Below are 23,959 nucleotides of genomic sequence, written 5' to 3' on the forward strand. Positions count from 1 at the left end.
TCATTCAAAACTGCCGCATTTACTTACGCATAAGCATAAAATTTTTAAAGATACCGTAGATGGTATTAAGTGCATGAGACAACTGATATATGTATACATATTATAAAGTGGAATGAAAACACCCTACATAATTTTCACATGTGTCGATTACACTAAAAAAATCTTTCGTAAGGAAAGACTTACAGGTCGCCTCCTATCTGTTTACATTTTTTCAACAATCAGAGAAGATGAATGCAATGAGTTGCAACGTGCTATCTGCTTTTAAGAGAGAGAGAGAGAGTCGCTCAGCTTTAATAAAGTTGAACTATTTCATCTTTTTGCCAAAGACTATAACTCCCAACTTTTTTGAGTCATAGATTATGAAATACTTTTTTTTTTAATTTTTCGACTTTTTTGATTGCCTATTTTCATTTGTCACATAAGTGGACCATATATATACTCAGAAAAATTCCATCTCTCTCTCAGAGGTTAGCAAGGATTCTCACTAGGACTAGATTAAAATTTGATAATTATATCTAACCACAAACATAATATTTGACTATTTGCAGGAGCCAACATTATTTTGTGGAATTGTCTTTTAAGATGACATAAAACAATTAGATACATTATTAATCACTGTTCAAACCAGGCAATCATTCAAAATACAATTCATAAGCGAAGTAGGTCAGGTCTCTAGCACTAAGAGACAATTAAAAAAGCAGAAAGCCTAGTGGAAGCAAAATTATTTCATCTTATTGGGCCATACTTGAAATAAAATCCAGACATTTATCCTCTCTCTCTCTCTTCGGTCTGTCCATATTGTTCCTCTCTCTCTCTCTCTCTCTCTCTCTCTCTCTCTCCTCCAGGGTGTATCCTGCAAGCACTGGTATAAGTTTCAATGCACTTCTTTAAACCTCTCTCTCCATCTTTTTTATATGAATCATCTCTTTAGTCTCAGGTTAGCAGGGGTATTCTCACTAGGACTATATCAAAATTTGATAATTCTATCGAACTTTTAGTTTTCCACACACATATTTGACTATTCGCAGGGGGCTTATAACAAGCTCCTTCCTCCTGCTCATCAATAAGCTTGAGTTATGGGGGTCTCCAATCATGACTCAACAGCCATAAGGTTAGTTTTTGCTCCCTTTAATTCCTGATTAAAAGGTTAGTTTCTTTCTCTAATTCTCGGAACACTTTGTTTCTAAAATATCTTATTTCATTTAAGCGCAATCACATACAGTTGTCCCCATCCAATACACTAACGCCCAAAACAACAGCAACCACGCCAAAATTCTACTAGAAACGACAGCCACATATACCATCACGCCATGTATTTTCTACTACCCCTCTATGTTTTCCTTTGTATTTACATTAGCATTCGCACGATAATAACGTGTGGACTTCCGAATGATATATATATATATATATAATATAATCATGATATGGATTTGATAATTATCTGACTTCCACTCTTCTCCATATTTGGCTGCTATTCGCAGGAGTACGTATTCAATATTATTTGGTGCTAATTAACTCTAGTTTAACAAGAGCGAGCAAGCTACTTGGGTTTGTGAATAGTTCGTACACTTGAGAGAGAGGATATTGCGTCACAAATAAGCTTGAGATATGATCACCCCGGATGACCAAGTATCAATTCAGTTGAGGTTAATTTCTTTATACCTTCTTCAGCCTGCTTGATTATTTTCATCACTTATATATTTGTTAATTTGTTGTGTCTTGTTCAATAGTGAACCAGAACGGAGTATAAGTACTACACCAAAATGGCCAGAATTGAAGGAAGTTGTCGAGGCACATGGTCAAAAGCACCGTTCAAAATGGGATATGACCTTTGCAGCATCATCTGCATTTGCTGTATTCATTGATCCATTGATCTGCTATGCTCCCGTACTTATCGACGATAGCGTGTGCTGCTATTGGGACCAAACGTTGATATGGACATTTTTCGCCTTACGATCAGCCACAGATCTCTTTTATGCGACGGACATTTTTCTTTTCCTAAGTAGAAGTCATGCTGAGCCATTTGCGACTTCCTCGACAAGAATTATTGGCGGTCCTCATACGAAAATTTGTAAAATCTTGAATGGCAAGAAAACACTTCGGTTCTTACGCATTCTGCCTCGCATTTGTGCTGCGCTTCCCATTCTACAGGTAAGATTTTGTACCTAATTAAGACAACTAAGAGAAGAGAAGAGAAGCTAGCTAACCAGCCTTTCGGACATGATTATATATATTTGTTGGTTGCACAGTAGTTAAATCTGAAATGTTGGTTTAAATGTGTGCAGGCAGTAATCCTCACTGGAAAATATACATCCGTTGAAAAGACTAACTTCTTCTATCTAATTCCAATCCGATATACCGTACGGGCTATTAGGCTACCGAAGGCTCAATCGGAGTTCTAACATAGAGACTTCAGTAAGAAGATTGCTTAAAGCTATTTTGGACTTCCTTCCCTTCATCCTTGCTGCTCATGTAAGTTTCAATCTCATCTCTCATATTTGAGAAAAAAAGAAGAAGAAATTAAAATTGAGAACAATGAAAAACATTTCGATGAACTGTTGATTATTAACTATCTGATCTTCTCGTTGGTCCTCCAGCTATTCGGAGCCTTGTGGTACTTTTTTTCTGTGGACCGAAAACTAGTTTGTTGGGAGGAGCATGTTTGTAAATTTAATAATATGTGTGGTCGGGAAAAGCTTGATCATTTCTTCTATTGCAGTAGCTCCACTCCACAAAACAATATGATGTTCAATAGCTCCCTTCTACAAAAGTCATGTGCTGTACCACTTTCAGCAAATATAACAAGTTTACCTTTCGATTTTGGTATATATCCATACGCTCTCCAATCTGATACGACAAGCTCAAGAGATCTTCCAGTGAAGATGTTGCAATGTATTTGGTGGGGCACGAAATTTAATTAAATCAATCCCTGTAAAGGTCCCCCCAAGAAATCCCTACCTCGATTCCAAAGTATAGCTCCTAAAACACACGCAAAGCTCTCTATCTCCTCCAATATCATCTTTCCTTGCATCTCTCTATTACCTTGCATTTGCCGCATACAATTCTCGTATGTCTGTCTCTCTCTCCTCCCTCTCTCGTCTGTCTCTCTTTTTCTCTCGCGTCGGTTGGTGGTTTTGGGTCGACGTCATTTGCAGCTCTGTCTACTACCTCCATGGTCTTACTAGACCCACCAAAAATTGATCAATCTTTTTCATGTTTTGGGTTTCTAGGGTTTCCATTGAAACCACACCGATTGTTCCTTTTCTTTTGTTAATTTCAATTTGGGAATCAAAGGTTTATGATTTTAATTTCAATTTTTTCAATTTGGAAATCTAGGGTTTTTTTATTTTAATTCAATTTTTTTAAGATATTAAAAATAGTTTGGAGTTCAATACCAAACAAGTTTTTAGATCTTAAAGTCACTATTTGGGCTTGATTTATTGAATGATGTTTTTGTTAATTGGAATCCATATAGACTTCCTCTTCTAGGTCGCCATGCGGGAAGGCATTTTTGACCTCAAACTGGTGTAATGGTGTAACATACCACATCGATTAATGAAGAGGGGGTGATGTACCTTATATGTACATACCCACCTCCATTTAGCACGAGGTCTTTTGGGAGCTCACTGGCTTCGGAGTCATAGGAACTCTGAAGTTAAGCGAGTTGGGACTAGAGCAATCCCAGGTTGGGTGACCCACTAGAAAGTTGCTCGTGAATTCTCAGAAACAAAACTGTGATGGTAGAGAAGGGGGCCCAAAGTGAACAATATCGTGCTACGGTGGAGCCGATCCTGGGATGTGACAAATGACCGATCTAGGTTTGCTGCCAGAGAAAGAAAAACCCCAATTGTTGGCTACAGGGGCAAAGGTCTCCTCATAGTCAATCCCATAAGTCTGAGTGTAACCTTTCGCCACCAGTCTTGCTTTGTATCGTTCAATGGTTCCATATGCCTTGAACTTTACTATATATATCCATCTACAACCCACTGTTCTCTTCCCTTTAGGAAGGATAGTCATCTCCCAAGTGAAATTCTTCTGTAGGGCCTCCATTTCATCATTCATCGCTTGAGCCCACTTGAGATCTTTCAAAGCTTCCAGCGCATTACTTGGAATAGATACAGTGGATAATTGACATACAAATGATGCACATGACGGAGACACCTTATGTACGGACATATGATTAGCAATAGGGTATTTAACTTTTTTTTTAGGGTCATGGTCATACTGTTGTCTAGGAATCCCTCTAGTCGTACGATGAGGTAACTGATAACCTGTGTTTCCTATATAACTTAACTCAAGTAAAGTACTTGAGTTGGTGTTTAAAAGTTCATCTCCCAAGCATAATATATGTGTGTGTATATATAGAAAAGTTTTTGGAAAGAAAAAGGGAAAACGTTCTGAGAATTAGAGAAAGAAACTAAAATTTCAATCAGGGAAAAAAAAAAGACTAGCTAACCTTATGGCTGGTGAGTCATCATTGGAGTCCGCCATAACTCAAGCTTATTGATGATACGATATCCTATGAACTACAATCCCCAAGAAGCTTGTTAAAATACTAGTATATATATATATGTGTGTGTGTGTGTGAATATGAATATATGTGTATACTATTTAATATATATATATATACAGAGATCTTTCATTGAAGGATTCTTTATATTAGCTTATTTGAGGGACACCCTTGTAGGGCCCACTCCATATTGTATTTCACTAATTCAAACCGTCTATTTTGTAGATACTCGTTCAAAGATCATCTCTACAAAAAATCACTTGAATCTGATATCATTTGACCCCCCAATTGAATTATTGAAATTTTAGTACTTTCTTGAAGAACCGTGTTCATTGATTTTGTATGACACAATTGGATATCGAAATGATTTCCTATTTGTCTAATTTTTTTGCAAAGATGATCTATGAATGTAGACTTCAAAAATAAATGGTTTGGATCGTTTGGAAAAAAAAATTCGTAGGAGACCCAAAAAGGTGTCCCTCAAATAAAATTATTTAAGGGATCCCTCAATCGAAGAGGACTATATATATATGTGTGTGTGTGTGTATGTGTTGTGAAGAAATAATCTAAGACCTTGTTATCATCAATGAATTATGACAAAAAGGACCCACAAAGAAATTGCACACACACACCAAAGCAAACAAACCAACCAAGAATACAAGAATTTATAGAGCTTCGAAAATGTGCTTATGTCCTCTTCGGTGATTCCATGGAGAAATTTCCTTAGAAAAATAGAAACAATTTTGGTTTACAAGAAAACCCCCTTAGCCCCTATGCTATCAAACATTAGCTCCTTATTTCTCTCTCACCCTTGCTCAAAATCAATTTTCCCTTTTGTATTTTAGATGGTTAAAAATAATGACCTACTTCACACAAGTCTAAATATAAAAAGAATGAACGCATATCACAAAACAAGTTGCAGCACAATTGGTATATATAGGCGATGTCCCCTTATGAATTCAGTAGGGTATGAGATTAAAACCTTTAAAGTTGTACATGAATTTGTTAATGGAACAGCTATATATGTACCTGAAGCTAAGTCTGCACTTCCAAATAAGCTGAGTTAACACAAAATAATATGAACTCCTGCAAATAGTATGGAGAATTCTATAAGTTAGAGAACCGTAAAATCTCAATCGAGTAGAAGTATGCTTTCCCAGCCAAGTGCTAACCTGACACTGAAGTGCGAATTATTTGAGAGAAACTTTTGGCGGAATGAATGTTGAAAATCTTATTCGAAACTGTTTAGCCAATGATTAGAATTAGTGTGACACGTGTCTGTAATTAGTTATGTTAAACACGTGAAGGTTGTTAGGGGTTGTTAGCTCAGATGCTTAACCATTAAGCAAAGCCTAAGTATAAAGGCTCTACTGTACGTGTATAGTGGTAAGATTTGATTCCCACCATTTTCAGAATTCTCAAAGCTCTCTGTTTCTCCTCTCTCTCTTCTATTTTCCTGAATACTTAGCATGGTATCAAGAGCCATGGACCGATTTGGGATTTTCTTTGCTTCCGCCGTCTTCTAGATCTCATATGAGTCTTCCTTGCTTTTGTTTCTGAATCTGATTTCTCTGATTTCTCTTTGACATTCTTGGACTCTTTTCTTCTCGTTCTCATCCGATTTCTCTTATTCCTCTGATTCTTGGTTTCTTCTGTCATCTGATTCCTCTGATTCTTCTCTCTTTTCTGCAATTCCTCATCTTCGTCTCTGTTTCTCTGTTTTTTTTTTATGGCGACTTCAACTCTCAAGCTTGATGGCCTCCTTGGCATGCTCACCATTCGTTTGACGGATGGCAACTATCTGAAATGGCGATATCAGATTGAATCTGTGTTGGAAAGTCATGATCTCTTCGGACATTTCGATGGCTCTAGTGTTGCTCCACCGAAATATGCAATTCTCGATGAGGAAGGCGTCACGTCGATAATCACCGCGGCTTATAAAGACTGGTTGAAGGTTGACAAAGCGCTGAGCTTGTTGATTGCAACGCTTTCCGATGAGGCGATCGAATACGTGATCGGATCTAAGACGCCTCTGAGGCGTGGATGAATTTGTGGATCGATATGCTACCGTGTCTCGTGCTCGTGTGAATCTCTTGAAAACGGAGCTTCAAACTGCTCAAAAAGGCGCTGATTCTATTGAGAAGTTTTTACTTCGCCTCAAACATGTCCGCGTGATCGACTTGTTGGTGTTTCTGTCTCGACGATGATTTGATGCTTGCTGTGTTGAATGGCCTTTCTTCTGAGTATGACATGATCAAAACTGTGCTTCTTGCTCGTGACACTTCACTTTCTTTCAAAGATTTCCGCAATCATTTGCTTGCAGCTGAACAAGCCGCTGAGTCTCGTGTACTCTTGCCCCATTCTCCTATGGTTGGTATGTTCAGCCATTCTTCTACCTATACTGGATCTACCTCTTCTACACCGTCTCCTAATCTCTCTGGTGCTGGTATTCTCCCCACTCCTTCTGTGCCTTCCTTTTCTCCTACTGGTTATATGAGTTCACATACACATGGTCGATCGTCTGGTTCCTTTGGTGGCCGAGGCAGATTTTCTGGTTCTAGGCCTTTTGGTCGTGGCTTTCCGAATAAATTTCAGGGTCCTCCTAAGTCTGGAATTGTTCCAGAATGCCAAATTTGCAGTAAGAGAGGTCACACAGCTGCAAATTGTTGTTTTCGCAATTCTACCTCATCTCAAGGCTCCACCATTATTGAGTGTCAAATTTGTGGCAAGAAGGGCCATGGTGCATTGGATTGCTATCATCGCTCCAACTATGCCTATCAGGGATCTCCTCCTCCATCCTCTCTCACTGCTATGGCTGCTCAGGCTTCTTTCTCTCCTGATGCGGTGTGGATTGCTGATAGTGGAGCGAGTCACCATATGGTACCACACATGACTACAATGCACAATGCTACACCTTGTACTTCAGCTGAGAATGTTGTAGTGGGCAATGGGGAAGGTTTGCATATTGCTCATATTGGCAAATCTCATATTCCCACTGCCTCTTCTTCTCTAACTCTCTCTAAAGTTTTACATGTGCCTCAACTTACAGCAAATCTCTTATCTGTGTATTAGCTATGTCATGACAATAATTGTCGCATGATCTTTGATACATCTGGATTTTTAATACAGGACAAGGTCACCAACAAGAAGCTTCTCCAGGGCAAGAGTGAGCATGGCTTGTATCCTATTCCTACTTCTTTATCATCAGTTGGTACTAGTAGCCAAGCTTCTCAGTCACAGACAAGTGCTTTTCTTGGTCAGAAAGTTCGTTCCTCTATTTGGCATAGTAGGCTTGGACATCCTACGAATGAAGTTGTTCAACTCATGCTTACAGTCGCTCAAATCCCAGTGGTATCTGATTCAATTTCTAAGCTGTGTTCTTTTTGTCTAGATGGTAAAATGCATCGGTTACCATTTTCTAGTCATCACAATAAGGCTTCGTCTCCATTTTATAGACTCCATAGTGATGTTTGGGGTCCTTCTCCATGTAACTCCATTTCTGGCTATCGATATGTAGTGTCTTTCATTGATGAATACACTGGTTTTCTGTGGTTATATCCTCTCTATGCCAAGTCTGAGGTGTTTACAATGTTTACCAGATTGGTTGCTTTTCTTACAACTCATTTTAATGCTTCTATTAAGTTTCTTCAAAGTGATGGTGGTGGTGAGTATATGAGCACTCAATTCAATGAATTTCTTGCATCTCATGGCATTGCTCATCAAGTTTCCTGTCCTTTTCCTGTCCTTACACACCTCAACAGAATGGCCTCGCTGAGCGGAAGAATCGCCACTTATTAGAAACCTCTATAACCCTTTTACAAGAAGCTTCTATGCCTGATCAATTTTGGTTTCATGCTATGGCCCATTCTGCCTATTTGATTAACCGCATGCCTAGTAAGGTGCTTTCTAATCAATCTCCATATTATAGGCTTATTCATAGGCATCCTGATATAAGACACCTTCGTGTCTTTGGTACTGCTGTCTATCCATGTTTAAGAGCCACTAATACTACTAAGCTTCAACCTCACACTGTTATGTGTGTTTTCATGGGGTATCTATTGGGCTATAAAGGAGTGTTGTGTTACAATTGTTCCACTAGCAAATTCTTGGTGTCTCGACATGTTATTCATGATGAAACCATTTTTCCTTTCAAGCCCCACTTCTCTCTGCCTACCTCATCCTGTTCTTCTTCATTGGTTCTCTCCCCTATTCCTATTCTGTTACCTATGTCTGCTACATCACCTTCAGTGCTTGCTTCTCATAGTTCCTTTAGTGCTCCTAGTCTTACACCTCCTGATTTGTTAGCCTCTCCTGAGCTGTCTCAGCTGAGCCTTTACACGAGTTCTGCAGAGCAGCAAGATTTGTTAGCCTCTCTGCGTTGTCTCAGCCTGAGCCTTCTAACCCTGTTCTTTCGGAGCAGCAATTACAAGTTCTTCTACCTTCTATTGATTCTATTCCTTCTTCTTCTCCTGCTTCTGTACAACCCAGTGTTCTGTTGACTCTGCTCCAGCAGCCCTTCTCATTCTATGCTTACTCGGTCTAAAACTGGGGTTGTTCAGAGGAAGGATTTTTCTGACTACATATGTTACACCAGTATCCATGACACTACTTCTCTGGATGAACCTTCTAGCTATCGTGTTGCTTCTTTTTCTGCTGATTGGACAAAGGCCATGGTCGAAGAGATTTCTGCATTACAGATGCAAGGTACCTGGGTGTTGGTACCTCCTCCTACTAATACAAACATTGTTGGTTCAAAATGGATTTATAAGTTGAAAAGACACTCTGATGGTTCCATTTCTAGATATAAGGCACGACTGGTTGCCCAGGGTTTTAGTCAAGAGGCTGGTTTTGATTATGAAGAGACATTTAGCCCAGTTGTTCGTCATGCTACAGTTCGCATCATTCTCAGTTTGGCAGCTTACAATCATTGGTCTCTTGGCCAATTGGATGTCAAGAACGCCCTCTTACATGGGGAACTTGAGGAGGAAGTGTATATGAAGCAACCTCAGGGGTTCGAAGATCCTCACCATCCGACTATGTTTGTAAACTTCGGAAGTCGTTGTATGGTTTAAAGCAGGCTCCACGGGCCTGGAATGCTAAGTTCACTGGTTTTCTTCCAGCGCTTGGGTTCAAGATGTCTCATAGTGATCCCAGTTTATTCGTGAAGTATTCCGACTCAGCTATTGTGGTTTTGTTGCTCTATGTTGACGACATTATTCTCACCGGCTCAAACCCGCAGGTCATCCAGGAGGTAATTACAGAGCTGGGTTCAGTGTTTGAGCTCAAGGATATGGGCACCCTTACTTATTTCCTTGGTCTTCAGATTTCCTATAAGTCTAATGGAGACATCTTTGTTAATCAACAAAAATATGCTACTGATTTGTTAGCAAAGTCTGGGATGAGTTCTTGTAAACCCTGTCCTACACCTCTGAAACCTCACACACAGATTTTACTCACTGATGGTATTCCTTTGAAGGATCCAAAACAGTATCGTAGCATTGTGGGTGCATTACAATATCTTACCTTTCACTACTACATTTTAGTCTTTGCGTGACGAAAGGGTATTAAATCGCGCAAAAATGATTTTAGTCGCACATCATTATGCGCGCGAAGTTTCGTCGCGCACGATCCGTCGGCGCAAAGTTCGTGAAGAAAGGATTTGCGCGACGAACAAATGTCATTCGTCGCGCAGTTTGCGCTACGATAACAACTTCGTTTCAAAAAACATTTGGGGACGACCTCATTGTCCGTCGCACAAATATTTGCGTGACAAGCGGTCGTCGCAAAAAAAACTAGCGACGGAAATGTCCGTCGCGAAAGCTATGAACCTTGCGGACGACATCTTATTTCGCGCATACACATCTTCGCGCAACAAAATTCCGTCGCGCAAGATTAAAATATATTTGTCGATTTGTTATTTAAATGTTTTTGCGCGACGATTTACGTTTCGTCGCGCAAAAGCAATATATATTATTTAAAAAAATTATTATTATTTGATTTTAAATTTTGTAAAAAAATAAATTTGGTTTTTTTTTTAATTAAAATGAAATGACAATAAAAAAAATTAATCGTAAAGAAAACATCTATTATATAAAATAAAATAAATGTATACAAATTGTAAAAGTAATTATAAAAATAAAAAACTAATCAAATAATGTTAAAAATCTACTTGGTCATCTGCCACATGCGGCTCGGAGGTATGGGTGTCTGCAGGGGCCGTGGTGTGCTGGGGATGCTCGGGGTGGGACGGGCTCGGAGGTCGACGCACAAAATTCGGGATTGGAATGCCGGACCCTCAAGCTCGGCAACCGCGATGTTAAAGCACATTGTTTGCACCTGCGATGACCGCGGTCGAGGTTCCCTCATCGGGCATTCCCATCCCCTTACAATACGTTACGGCCTCCTCCCGAGAGTCCGATCCAACGTCTGCGTCAAAATCTGAAATCCAGCATCATGCGGAGGATCCACAGACTCGATCGGAGTCTCGGGAGGAAGTTGGGAGGCGGACTCTTGAAGAACCAACTGCTCCTCTCCACCATCGTGCGTCTGTTTAACATTACATAAAATATAAATTCAAAAATGCATATAAATTGAAAGTGTAACATAAGAATTAAAAATACATAATACTTACATGAAGGGACTCGGCCAACTCATTCCCAGGTCGAACATAAACGTCACCAAAGACGTCGATCTCTGAGAATTTCGACCCCCCCTTAATTGAACAAGAGAAGAAAAATATTAGTATGAACAAAAGAAATTAATAATAATGACGTATTAAAAATTAAATATAAATTATATTATTCTTACCCGACGCCGTGCATCCATCCTATATGAGAAGGGCCTGGAGCCGGAATGGTGAAGAAGAGTCTTCTTCTTCCTATTGCCCTTATTCACTTGGGCTTTATTCTGTTATACAAAAAATAAAACGTAATAATTGAACTATAAATAAATTAAATAATAATGAGATATAAAAAATAAAATAAACATTAAACAAATATTATTAAAAAAATACCACATAATCGGGCGCTGAAAATGAGCGCAGAGCCACGCCCAACTATCTTCCCGCCCCTCAAGCTCCTTCGGGCAACCCTCCTGAAGAGCGACTTGCGGATCATCAAACGCCTAGAAATGGTGGTGCAAGTCGCTCTTCCACTGCTTGTACCTCTCACCAAAGAGTCTGTTGACGTACGCCAAAGTCTCCTCGTTGATGTCCTCTAAGTCGTAGTTCGTCTGCAATAAATTGATTACATACATTAAGTAATAGAAATATATAAAGTTTGAAAGAAAAATAATTAAAAGATAGGAAAAATACCGACAACTGGCCGCGAACTTGCATCTTGATCTCGTCAGGTATGACCTTCCAAGACTTCCATTGCATCGGGCAATGGGTCCGAACGACGTGCCCAATGTCGTGGGCCAAGGAGCTATGCAAGTCCGCCGTCGGTGCAGCCCGATGGCGCTCGTCATATCCGATCTTGTCATTGTTGGTCACCCGGGTGACCTTCGCCGTCTTCACGGCCGACACGGCCCTCGGGTGTTCCTCTTGGCTGCAAAGGGATATGACAATATTGTTACATATACAATCAAATTGAACCATAAAATTCCCAATTAAAAAAATGTTAAAAAAATGAAAGGGGAAGGGTATTACTGTAGGTGCCCCGAGGCACCGATCGATCGATGGATGTGGTCGGTGGTGGTAGCGGGCGGTGTCGCCGCCTAGCGCTAAGAGGCTGCACCACCGAAGAAGATGATGATGCAGCCGCACAGGATCCCCAGACCAGCTAGCGCGTGGTCTGCTCCATCGATCTTTGGGCGGTGGCGGTGATACCGGGTGAGCCGGGCTCGAACTCGGTGTAGCCCTCACCGCCTACGACGTCTAATCAAGTCGACATCCGCACAATTTCATTAATCCAATGTAGCGCATACAATGTCAGTAAAAATTGAACTAACTAATTAAAATCATAGTTTGACCTAGGGTTTGCGATTTGAGTATCCGGGACTCCGATCCACGATCCGTCGATTCCTAAACGATCCTATAAATACATGGTACCACATACGTGAGTTTCAGCTCGATCCAACGGTCCGAACATATCAAACCCTAAAATCGCACAATAGGTTCGAACCGTTCGACACTCAAACGATAACCAAATTCCAATCCGAGCACACCTACGCGCTCGTGACAACGAAATGTTTGCACTGGGACAAAATGCCCTATGCCACAAGTACCCCACGCGCCACCACACTCGCCGGCACGCGTGGGTGCCCTAAGCGATAACAATCCCCGAAATCCTACAAATTAAGGCAAGGTTCCTACCTAGGTTTAAAACATCAATTGGAGGCACTTTTGTTCTCGGACCTACCCCAAAAACGGACGGAAGTGGCGAATTTCAATTTCAAAACCGGCCGAAACCTAGGGTTTCAAATTGACTACCCTATGCACACAATCAATCAAATCCTACACAACCATCAAGCTAGAGCATGAAAAATAGCCCAGAAAGCATACCTCAATTGCGGATTTGGTGCCCGAAGGAGAGAGAACAACGGCGGCAAAGATTCGGCCTAAGCGGAGCAATTCACGGCGGCGGGATGGGCGGCGGCGGCGGAAGCTCTGGGTTCGACGGCGGCGGGGTCTGATTTGGGGCGGAGTAGGGGCTGAGGTCACGGCGGAGAGAAATGGAGGTTTAGGGTTCCGTTTGAGAAATTGGGGAAGAAGGAGAAGATCGCGATTTTCAGAAAACTTATTCGACTTTGCGCGCGAATACAGATATCCGTCGCGCAAAGTTCATTAAAATAACCTTGCGCGAAAAAGTAAAATTTTAATCGCGAAACATTATAAAATTTGACCTTTGCGCGACTTAAAAACATGATTTCGTCGCGCAAAGTTGTGAACAGATATACCTTGCGCGCGATTTAAACAACTAGTGTCGTCGCGCATACTACTTGTCGACCGCCCAAATTTTGGGATTTGATTTTCGTGGGAAAAATCAATGCAATGAGATTGCGACGAATGCGTATTAAATCGCGCTGCTATTGCCAAAAAATTTGACACGGTTAAATCGCGCAATCGGCTTTGCCAAAAAAATTTAACCAAGTGTTGGAGCGGAGGGGATGGAATTTTTTATTGATTTTGCGCGACGAATGGGCACATATTTCGCGCAAACCTGGCTTTTGCCAAAAAACTTTCACTAAGTGTTGGAGGCGGGGAGGAGGAATTTTTTATTGATTTTGCGTGACGAATGGGCACATATTAAATCAGCATAAGCTAACTTTGCCAAAAAATTTCACTAAGTGTTGGAGCGGGAGGAGGAGGAATTTTTTATTGATTTTGCGCGACGAATGGGCACATATTTCGAGCAAAGCTGGCTTTGCCAAAAAATTTCACTAAGTGTTGGAGCGGGAGGAGGAATTTTTTATTGACTTTGCGCGACGAATGGGCACATATTAGTCGCAAACTGGCTTTGCCAAAAAATTTCACTAAGTGTTGGAGCGGGAGGCGAGGAATTTTTATTGATTTTGCGCGACGAATGGAATTATGTTCGTCGCGCAAAACCATACCTAGTACCCTAAACCTAAAACACATACCTAAGCCCTAAACCCGAACTCCTGAACTAGTTTCAATGATCCAACCGGCAATCTTCTTTTTTCATAGTTCAAGATCGTATACGTCAAAAATCATAATGAATGAACATTCAGAGATTGAGTAACGGGACAAAAGCGTTTCGACGGTTCTAAACAAATTGTCGATTCAGCGGTGATTTTAACTCCGATCTTGAAAATTTTTTACAGCTGCGGTTCTTGACCCTATATGAATACAGAGATGTAATTCGATCTTCAATTTCAGATATTTACAGTACAAGACATCACATAATCTTATGTTAGACTGAAGGAATGTATAAAGAAATTATTCAGTTTTTATGAATATTGTGTTTTTATGGAATACGTATTCTAGGAAACTAGTTTCAGTAATCTAGCCGTCAAATATGTTTTTTATACTTCGAGATCCTATACGTCAAAAATGAGAAAAAAAAAACATTGAGCTCAAGTAGCAGGACAAAACGTTTGACGGTTATAAACGAAAAGTCATGATTTAGCACGGTTATTTTGACTCTGATTTTGATGATTTTTTACAGCTATACTGTTTAACCCTATGTGAATACAGTGAACTACTTCGATCGTCAATTTCAACTATATACGTGTGTATATTTCAGAAATATATATATGTATATGTTTGCGCGACGAGGTCTGTTGTTCGTCGCGCTAAAGGCACTTGCGCGACGATATTATTTGTCGCGCAAATGATAGAGTATCGCGACGTGTACGTTATCCGTCGCGCAAAAGTTGCGCGACAATTATGCCTTCGTCGCGCAAGATTATTTGCATTCACATATTATTAATCTGAAGTATTCATCATTACATATAATTAATTGTATGAAAGTATGATTTATTCTATTTTCTTTCGATTTGAGAATGGAAGGATTGTTGATAATCTTATGTTCTTTGTATTCATTTTTTCGGTTATATGGTTTTCATTTTGTAAAAGTTTTTTGTGAAAATAAATTTAAACTTTATGATACAAATTAGTTGGCTATATTTATTTACCAATGGTTTATAACTACAATTATTTTAATAATGTTTCACTTGGTATCATATATAATGTTTGGATATAACAAGTACATATATGAAAACATTTGCATTACACAAAATATGTCCACTAACATAATAAAATTACAAAAAAAATTAATCATTCATCATCTGAACTATAATAACTTTCGTTATCGTTGCTATCATCACTTTCGGTCTCCCAATCCTCTTCCTCCTCCTCCTCCTCCGCCTCCTCTATAACTACATCATCGTCGTTGCTCGGGCAAACTGCAACATCATATCGCGGAAGATCACCGAGGTCAATTGTAATTGACTGAATCGGTATTTCGATTGAAGACACTCCTTGTATTTGAAATGGCTCTTGTATAACATTAGTATCTCGAAGTGTTTCCGCATCATTTTCCATTGAAGATTCTAAACGTTGGTCAGCTACATTGTTGACGTTGTTTCAGTTGGGTCTAGTTACGGTATAGCATACACGTTCCTGTGATCCATCTTTTGAACAACGTTCCAACCGCTTCCGGCTTTAGGGTCATCTAGATACACAATTTGTGTTGCCATGTTTGCCAAAATATAAGGGTCGTCATCATACCAAGTTCTGTTCATGTTCACAGATAGTAAGCCATGATCGATTTTAACACTTCCCGGCCTATTTGGGTTGGTGTCAAACCATCGACACTTAAACATGATCACTTGGTATCGATCTTTGTAAAGCAATTGCACGCAGTTGTGAGTTTGCCATAGAAATCAATGTCCGTACTTTCGCCTCCACCTGGGACATGGACACCGCTGTTTTGCGTACACAACTTGTCATCTCGTGCTTCGGCCAAAAATTTGACACCGTTGACATTACAACCCGAGAACAATTCAGCGCGAATCGGGCCGAACGCCAAGTTATATAACTCATCACTGTAAGTTGGGGAATTCGATGATTTCAACTTATTCACCTAATATTATACAAAACCATTCATATGTTAGTCTGACAAAATTTATAAAAAACATTTATATTTCTCAAATAACAAACACTGATAACTTACAGAATCCAAAAACCATTGTGGAAACAATTCACGGTGTTTCTGGGCAACCAAATGTGATGGATGTTCTCGCTTCATCATCTCTTCATGCTCATATAAGTATCCCATGATCTCATCACAATTGTTCAGTACGAACCAATGCGCTACCTCCATGTCATTTCTAGAAAACAACTCTTCGCGTCCAGGATCTCCAAAGGGTCGTGCGCTTTGGGCAAAAACAGAAAGTTTTTCATTTCTCATACCTCCATCATGATTGCGCTGAGGACGATTGAAAACCGTCTCCACATCTTTTAAATACATTCTGCAGAAAGTAAGCGACTCATATTGAACCCAAGCCTCTACGATTGATCCTTCGGGCCATACATTGCGTACACTTTTTTTCAGCTCTCCGAGAAGCCTGCCAAAATAAAACGATATGATTGAAATTAGCAAGCATGTGATAATGATGCATACACAAATGATAAGGATTATATACCTTTCTATTGGATACATCCAGCGATAGTTGACAGGACCAGCAAGTAATGCCTCTTCTGGCAAGTGAACCATCACGTGCATCATACTTGTGAAGAAAGCTGGAGGAAATATCATCTCAAACTTGCATAGGACTTGGACAATGTCATGGCGCAACTGAAACATGTCCGTTTTTCGCAAAGTTTTCGCCGTCAGTTGGGAAAAAAATCTGGACAACAAAATGATTGGCTTCACTACATCTTCCGGCAATAGGTGTCGAATACCAACAGGAAGTAGGCGTTGCATAAACACATGGCGAGTCATGGCTTTTAAGTCCAGTAAATTTACCCCCGTCAACATTCACACAACGTGCGATATTAGAAGCATACCCATCGGGAAACTTTACTGACGATACAAACTTTAGAAACTCTTTCTTGTCATTCGGTTTCATAGAAAAGAATGCAAGATCCCTTCTAGCTTTATCATTGTCCCTATTCATCCATAAACCCCTTCGTATGCCCATTCTTTCCAAATCAAGACGAGCTTTGATCGTGTCCTTTGTCTTCCCCTCGATATCTAGAATCGTGCCCACCAATGTGTCGAATACATTTTTCTCAACATGCATCACATCTAGATTGTGCCTCAATTTTAGTTTCGACCAATATGGGAGCTCAAAAAACATAGGCTTGTGCGTCCAGTTCATATGTGTAGAAGGTCGATCGACTAACTGTTTTCCCGAATGGAGCAAAATCCAAGCAGTTAATTGGTCCAATATCTCATCAGGACCATTCTCTGGGTCTAAGCGACGCTTCGGTGTTCCGTCGAACTCTTTATCTTTTTCCCTCCACTCATGGTCCCATGGCAACCATCTCCGATGACCAAGGTAACAAACTTTTCCAGCATGCCAACCAGAAGTTACATCTTCCTTGCATACAGGACATGCCATATAACCTTTTGTGCTCCACCCGAAACCATTGCATATCTTTGGGAAATCATTCACAGATCCACATGCTTGCTGCCCGCAAAGTGAACATCTTCCCAGTTGATTTATCGTACGTGCGAACACCGTTTGTCCACAAATCCTTCAGCTCATCAACCACGGCCTTAAGTAAACATCGATTGACCTCCCGGGATCCTCAGTTATCAAAACAGTCATCATCATGTATTCTTTTTTCATGCATTTCCAAGGCGGCAAATTATATGGGAATACGAAAATCGGCCAAGTGCTGTGGTGTTGGTTTAGAACCCCATACGGATTGAATCCGTCAGTGGCAAGTCTCAATCTAACATTTCGGGGATCAGCAGCAAACTCGGGGAACGTTCGATCGAACTCTTTCCATGCCTCCCCATCTGCAGGATGCCGCATCACATCATCGTCTACCCGTTTTCCTGATGCCATCTCATGTACGTGGCGGTATCGTCGACATATACAATCGCTGCAACCTAGGTTTCAGGGCAAATAACGCATGACTTTTTGTGGGATCTTAGTCGTCCTATTACGAGATGTCATCTTGAACCTCGACTCATTGCATATAGGACATGTATCCAACGATTCATGCTCTTTGTAGAATAACATGCAATTGTTTTTGCAAGCATGGATTTTTTCATAACCCAATCCAAGACCATTCAACACCTTCTGCGCTGTTTATGGTCTTTGGCAAACAATTGTCCGTCGGAAGCATTCTCTTGAAAACCCCCAAAAAGTAATCGAAACACAGGTTCGACATACGATACTTTATTTTTCCGTGCATTAGCTCCACAATGGCCGTGAGAACGGAAAAGCTCTCGCACCCCGGGTATAACTCTTGGTTGGCATTTTTTAACAATTTCTCATATTGTTCAAACTCCGTGTCTATTGGTGTAGGCACATCATCTTGCTCTTCTTGATTCATGTTGGTCGATGCAAATGGAAAAACATCCTGTATAATATCCATGACTTCATCATTAGCATCCACAATAGGTTGAACATTGTCCACTCTTGTGGCATTTGAAGACAAAGCATGCTCTAATTGTTCCCCGTGAAGGTTCCAAATGTTATATGTCTCAATCATTCCATTCCTTACTAAATGAAATCCAACATTTTCAATTGTCTCCCATAACGTGTTGTTGCACCTCCTACAAGGACAACGGATTCTAGTTGCACCCGGGTTGTGTCTACGTGCAAACTCAATAAAATCCTCGATTCCATCCAAGTATTCGTCTGCGCATCTGTTCGGGTTTTGTATCCACCTTCTGTCCATAATTCCTGAAACCAGAATCACAACACAACAATCACAACAACTTCATACGAAGTTATAATGTCACCTTATGCCTCCGGTAAGGGTCCTATCCCATTCGGGAATGCATACTCCTGCCACGTAACCTACGACTACATGAGATTAGATTTCGACGTGGATGAATTTACGACATCTCGCTCTGATTCTTGAGGTGGCCATAGGTATAAATACCTATGTACCACCCGAAGAACGTCCGAGATGACAACGAAATATCCACAATCGAAACCTAATCCTGTAGCCATAGATACGTGACAACATATGCATTACCAAACTGTCCAAATAATGGGACAATTCAAGAATTAATTGGACCGCAGATCATGCATTACGCATCCATGCACGAAATCCAACTAATCTCGAGCGGAAACTAAGTGTTACTAAACATAAAAATAAAAGAACGAAGTTAATTTCAATTAACCGTACATCCTAACAGATTGTACTATTCGCACAACATAATATAAATATAACTTCACAAGAACATTTTAAACATATATAAAACAAATAAAATACCTTCTCAATCGTTCTCCACCAATCGCTAATTACAAATATCCCTAACGAAAACAAATTAAAAAACCTTAGTACGAACTTAAATTAATACTTTTAAACTAATGACGAAAAATACTTACCCAATCAATGTATTGAAATCCCAGTGGCGAGAGGTTGAGAGAAAGCAGAGGCGAGAATGCTTTGTTTTGCATTCTGCCTCTGCAATGGCAGAATTCTAATATGAAGAAGAAGGACTTTGCGCGACGAACATACTTATTCGTCGCGCAAACTCCCGTCGCAAAAAACCAAATCATTCGTCGAGCAAACCCATTTTTTCGTCGCGCAAACACCTGTCGACATCTAACTTTTGCGCGACGCTGGAACTTTCCGTCGCGCCAACTTTCGTCGCGCAAAATTGTCGGCAAAAACAAAATTCCGTCGCGCAAAACAAGATATTCGTCGCGTAAACGTTGAACTTTACGCGACGAAATGTAATTACGTCGCGCAAAAAAATATCCCACCTAGGTCATTTTTGGCGCCAAAAAATAAAATATCTCTTGTTCTCTTCGCGACGAAAGCGTCTTTCCGTCGCTCTAAATGAGGGGACTGTCCTTTTTGCGCGACGGAGAATTTGTTAAATCGCGCAATGTTGCCTTTAGCGACGATATTTCTCGTCGCGCAAATGTTTCGCGCTAAAAAAATTCCCCGCTTTTTTTAACTCTGTTTGTCGCGACGAAAAATTGTTTTGTCGCGCATATACATTTTGCGCGACGAAAAAGTTTGGTGGCGCAAATTTTGAGTGGATTGCGCGACGAATAGTTGTTTTCGCGCAAGTATGGTTTCTTGTGACGAGTTGTTCTTCGTCGCGCAATATTTCGTCGCGCAAATAGTGAAGCGTAGTAGTGTTTACAAGGCGACATTGCCCATTCTGTTAATACCGTCTGTCAATACATGACTAATCCTACCGAGCATCATTTCTTCTTAGTGAAACGATTCGTGCGTTATCTCAGGCACACTCGGTCATGGTTTTACTTATTACGCTTGGTCCCTTCCTCTTATGCGCTTATAGTGATTGACTAGGCGGGTGATATTAACACTCGCAGATCCACTACGGGCTTTGTGGTGTACTTGGGGTCTAACCGGTCTCATGGCAATCGAAGAAGCAGGTTACTGTTTCACGAAGTTCCACTTTGAAGCCGAGTATAAGGCTCTTGCTAATGCCTTAGCGGATGTTGTGCGATCCGGCAGCTTCTTGTTGATCTCCATGTATATTTATCGAACCTCCTATTCTGTATTGTGATAATATGTCGGCATTGGCTCTGAGCTCAATCCTATATATCACTCTGTATCAAACACCTAAACACGATTTCCATTTCATCGGGAGCGTGTACACGCGAGGATTTCTTAGTTGATATACCAAGCGATGCGCAAATTGCTGATGTCACGACTAAGGGCTTCATGGTCGATTTTCTCTAAGCATTGTACCAATCTCAGATTAGGTCCCTACTCGAGATTGAGGGGGATGTTTAGTAATGATTAGAATTAGTGTGACACGTGTCTGTAATTAGTTATGTTAAATACGTGAAGGTTGTTAGGGGTTGTTAGCTCAGATGCTTAACCATTAAGCAAAGCCTAAGTATAAAGGCTCTACTGTACGTGTATAGTGGTAATGAGAAAAATAGATTTGATTCCCACCATTTTCAGAATTCTCAAAGCTCTCTGTTTCTCCTCTCTCTCTTCTATTTTCCTGAATACTTAGCAGAAACCAAATCTCAAACACATTCAGTTTCCAATATGCATGGTTATAAATAGTTATAAGTTAGCGCGTGATCAAAAAAGGGAAAAAAAGAAAAGAAAACAAAAATAGTTCTCGCTAACTGACCAACAAGTCATCTTCAGCCAATAAATTATTTTTGGTTTTGTTAATTTTTTATTTTTTTGGTTTTGCTAATTGAGGCCTCAATATTGACTCGGGAGTTGGAAATACTAATTAATCTCTAGTCCTAGTTGTTATTATTACTAATTAATCTCATGTCCTAGTTGCTTTGTTTTTTGGATCGTTATGCACATTGCTGTTAGTCGCAACATTAAAAAGTGCAAATTGCTTTGTTTTTTGTCTTATGGTTATGCAAATTACTCTTACTAGCAAAAGTTGCAATATAAAAAAGTTCAAATTGCTTTATTTTATGGGTTTTTATGCAAATCGCTGTCTCTCTTACATTTGTTAACTTCTGTCTCATGGCGTCTATGCATTATTGAAGTTGAATGTCGTCACAGAGATGGACATCGGAAACTACAAAAATATTGCAAGACATTTTTTTTTGGCACTATTTCCCCAGGGGTGTAAATCTGGTCAAAACTAATGAATTTTTATTAATTCAATCCAATCCAATTCAATATTTTATTGGATTTAAGATTTTATAATCCGATGATCAATATGCTTGAGGTGTATATCTGGTCGAAAAAAGTCATTCACGAGAGGTAAATTAATCAAATGCTAGTTACCACATTTGGGATTTAATTGTTCCTCTATTGGATTTTTCTGCCTGAGGTTTCTGCATTTTCTTGTTATAGGTAACCATGCTCAAACTCGAGCATATATTATGAAGGCAAATAAATAAATAAAGATGTATGAGAAAAAAATTATGTAGTAATAGTGTTTGGCTAATTTTGACAGGAGGGTGACATTTTAGTTTGATTTTTCTTTTCCAAAAATTTGCCATCGGCATATATAAGCATAAGAACACGCCCTAAGAGCACCCTGTTTTTTCTTCTAGTTGTTTTGGTTGTATTGCTTCTGAAAGTTCAATGAAGTTCTTTCTTCTTGATTAAAAAAATAAAAATAAATAAGCAACACCAAATAAAGGATTAAACTTAACAAACTCTATACAAGTAACCCAAATAAAAAGAAGTTGTTGTACTTTTAATCCAAACAAAGAAAGAGATATAAGAAGAAGGATATAATTTTATCGAGTAGTTTCAACCAGTTCTGGCCCTTGCATGACGGCGGCACCGGATTGCTCGTAAGGAAGAAATTGCCAAACTCTCCCATTGCTCCAACTGAGAACTCTCAAACTCCTTGCTAAAATGCCACCAGAATTTTGTGACAACGCCCTTCAAGTCCTTGGCCCTAATAGCAAATGCTTCAACTTTTGTCTGGCACTTGACAAATCTGGTTGAGATGGGAAACTCAGAGAATGAAGCAAGTTTTGAAGCCCAATTCATAAGTTCTTCTCCATAGAAATCACCTCTCTCGAGGCACTTAATGTTTGAGGAACCACTAGTACTTCCGCAAATGTTGCAATTAGAACTACTTGTGTAGCTCAATGCGGTGCCTTGCATGATGAAGAGCATCTTGTCAAGGGGCTCCCCCTCACGAATGATATAGGCATCTTCAGTATAGATCACAGGCTTCAGACGCTCACAAATTGCTGTAAGGACTTGTCCATCCATATTCTCAAGCATTGCCACCTACAAATATAAGATATATATTATTATACTCATCTTGTTATGGTTCTGGATGTATTTTTGGTTAACTTGTTGATAGGGAAATCCAAAAAACCTTACGTTCCTTAATAAATTCAAGCTGAGACGGCACATGATACGTCTTTGGTGTATAATGGGAAGAAGAGAGAGTATATTCTCTACATCAACTTCCTTGTGTTCTTCAAGTTTCTGGTGTAAGTTTTTCATGATGACCTCCTTCAATTTTTTATCAGAAAGGCCGTTTTTATACAACCATAAATCTATATCTGGATTCATCATATGCATTTTATGTCTCAATTTACGTTGATCTGATCGTTGTTTCGACATCTGCATGCAGTTAAATTCCATAAACAGTAGGTTCTTGATGAGTCCATTTTAAACCCATAAGTATATAGAGAAATCAGTTATTCTCCTATGCAAACGTCTGCATGTTATTACCGTACGGATACCATTGTAAACATATTGGAAAACAGGAAGGTGTAGTAGAAAATACATGGCCTCCACACCATAATAACATGCAAACGTCAGCTTATGAGAAAATATGTATATATATTTATCGAAAGAAAAAAGTGTTTGGTGCTCTAAGCTTGAAGACAAACTATATATATGAAGGCTGATCACACCAACCTGTACCCTTGTATTGAGATATATTAAAAACAGCACTATGCCACTTATGGATACCAAAACCGTAAAAAAGGTTTCCAGCATATAGAGACTGGTCTGGAGGTTTGAACCAAGAGAACTACAAAAATGAAGGAGGCAATGTATATTAGATACAATTAATGTCTATATCTTTGATAAAAGAAAAAAGGTCAAAATCGAAGTTGTAACTTCAGTGTGCTCTATTTTTAGTATTCAACAATAATACTCCCGCTGACCTAAGAGCATCCACAATGGATTCTCTAAACCACCTCCTTAGACAAATTTTAGGGAGGAATCGTAAAAATGCAACTCCAACCACGCTCCCTATCCACCTCCTAAAATAGGGAGTCCTCTAGGAGCTCCTAAATCTGAAGAGAGAGAAAGGACTCCTAGTGGCTCCCTATAATTTAATGTTGCTTTATTTAATGAATATTTCAAACCTTTATTTAATGCTAACTATTTTTTATTTTATTTTT

The 23,959-nt window shown here is 39.7% G+C and overlaps 2 protein-coding genes across 5 annotated transcripts; one reads left to right on the plus strand and one right to left on the minus strand.

Annotated features, from left to right (window-relative positions):
- The first annotated feature begins 759 nt into the window (after positions 1 to 759).
- LOC148916469 (uncharacterized) lies at positions 760 to 2,828 on the plus strand. Of its 4 annotated transcripts, XR_016127995.1 has the most exons (6): positions 760 to 1,111; positions 1,208 to 1,312; positions 1,482 to 1,646; positions 1,731 to 2,151; positions 2,286 to 2,472; positions 2,598 to 2,828. XR_016127995.1 is itself a non-coding variant. In XM_089054745.1 (5 exons), exons 3-5 carry the CDS (start codon positions 1,609 to 1,611, stop codon positions 2,400 to 2,402), a joined length of 576 nt encoding a protein of 191 aa, XP_088910871.1. In that variant the 5' UTR covers positions 760 to 1,111; positions 1,208 to 1,312; positions 1,482 to 1,608; the 3' UTR covers positions 2,403 to 2,828. The 4 variants fall into 4 exon arrangements, 3 of the variants coding, with proteins under 3 accessions (XP_088910871.1, XP_088910872.1, XP_088910873.1); XM_089054745.1 differs by having other exon boundaries at positions 2,286 to 2,828; XM_089054746.1 differs by having other exon boundaries at positions 1,223 to 1,312; positions 2,286 to 2,828.
- A 19,506-nt stretch (positions 2,829 to 22,334) lies between these two features.
- LOC148916470 (cyclic nucleotide-gated ion channel 1-like) lies at positions 22,335 to 23,160 on the minus strand. Its single transcript, XM_089055138.1, has 2 exons — positions 22,923 to 23,160; positions 22,335 to 22,826 (listed from the first exon to the last, which is right to left on the minus strand). The coding sequence occupies exons 1-2, from the start codon at positions 23,124 to 23,126 to the stop codon at positions 22,335 to 22,337; spliced, it is 696 nt and encodes a 231-aa protein (XP_088911264.1). The 5' UTR covers positions 23,127 to 23,160.
- Positions 23,161 to 23,959: the final 799 nt, after the last annotated feature.

The sequence above is a fragment of the Prunus mume genome, linkage group LG6 (genome assembly GCF_029339155.1).
Source record: "Prunus mume cultivar Tortuosa linkage group LG6, ASM2933915v1, whole genome shotgun sequence".
Taxonomy (NCBI): domain Eukaryota; kingdom Viridiplantae; phylum Streptophyta; class Magnoliopsida; order Rosales; family Rosaceae; genus Prunus; species Prunus mume.

What these genes read in the sequence shown, in the direction of transcription:
- LOC148916469 (XM_089054745.1), top strand. Translation starts at nt 1,609, where the DNA reads ATGATCACCCCGGATGACCAAGTATCAATTCAGTTGAG. An exon ending in CAAGTATCAATTCAGTTGAG is followed by an intron (nt 1,647 to 1,730) that starts GTTAATTTCTTT and finishes CTTGTTCAATAG; the next exon opens with TGAACCAGAACGGAGTATAA. An exon ending in CTGCGCTTCCCATTCTACAG is followed by an intron (nt 2,152 to 2,285) that starts GTAAGATTTTGT and finishes AAATGTGTGCAG; the next exon opens with GCAGTAATCCTCACTGGAAA.
- LOC148916470 (XM_089055138.1), bottom strand. Translation starts at nt 23,126, where the DNA reads ATGCATATGATGAATCCAGATATAGATTTATGGTTGTATAAAAACGGC. An exon ending in GCTTGAATTTATTAAGGAAC is followed by an intron (nt 22,827 to 22,922) that starts GTAAGGTTTTTT and finishes TTATATTTGTAG; the next exon opens with GTGGCAATGCTTGAGAATAT.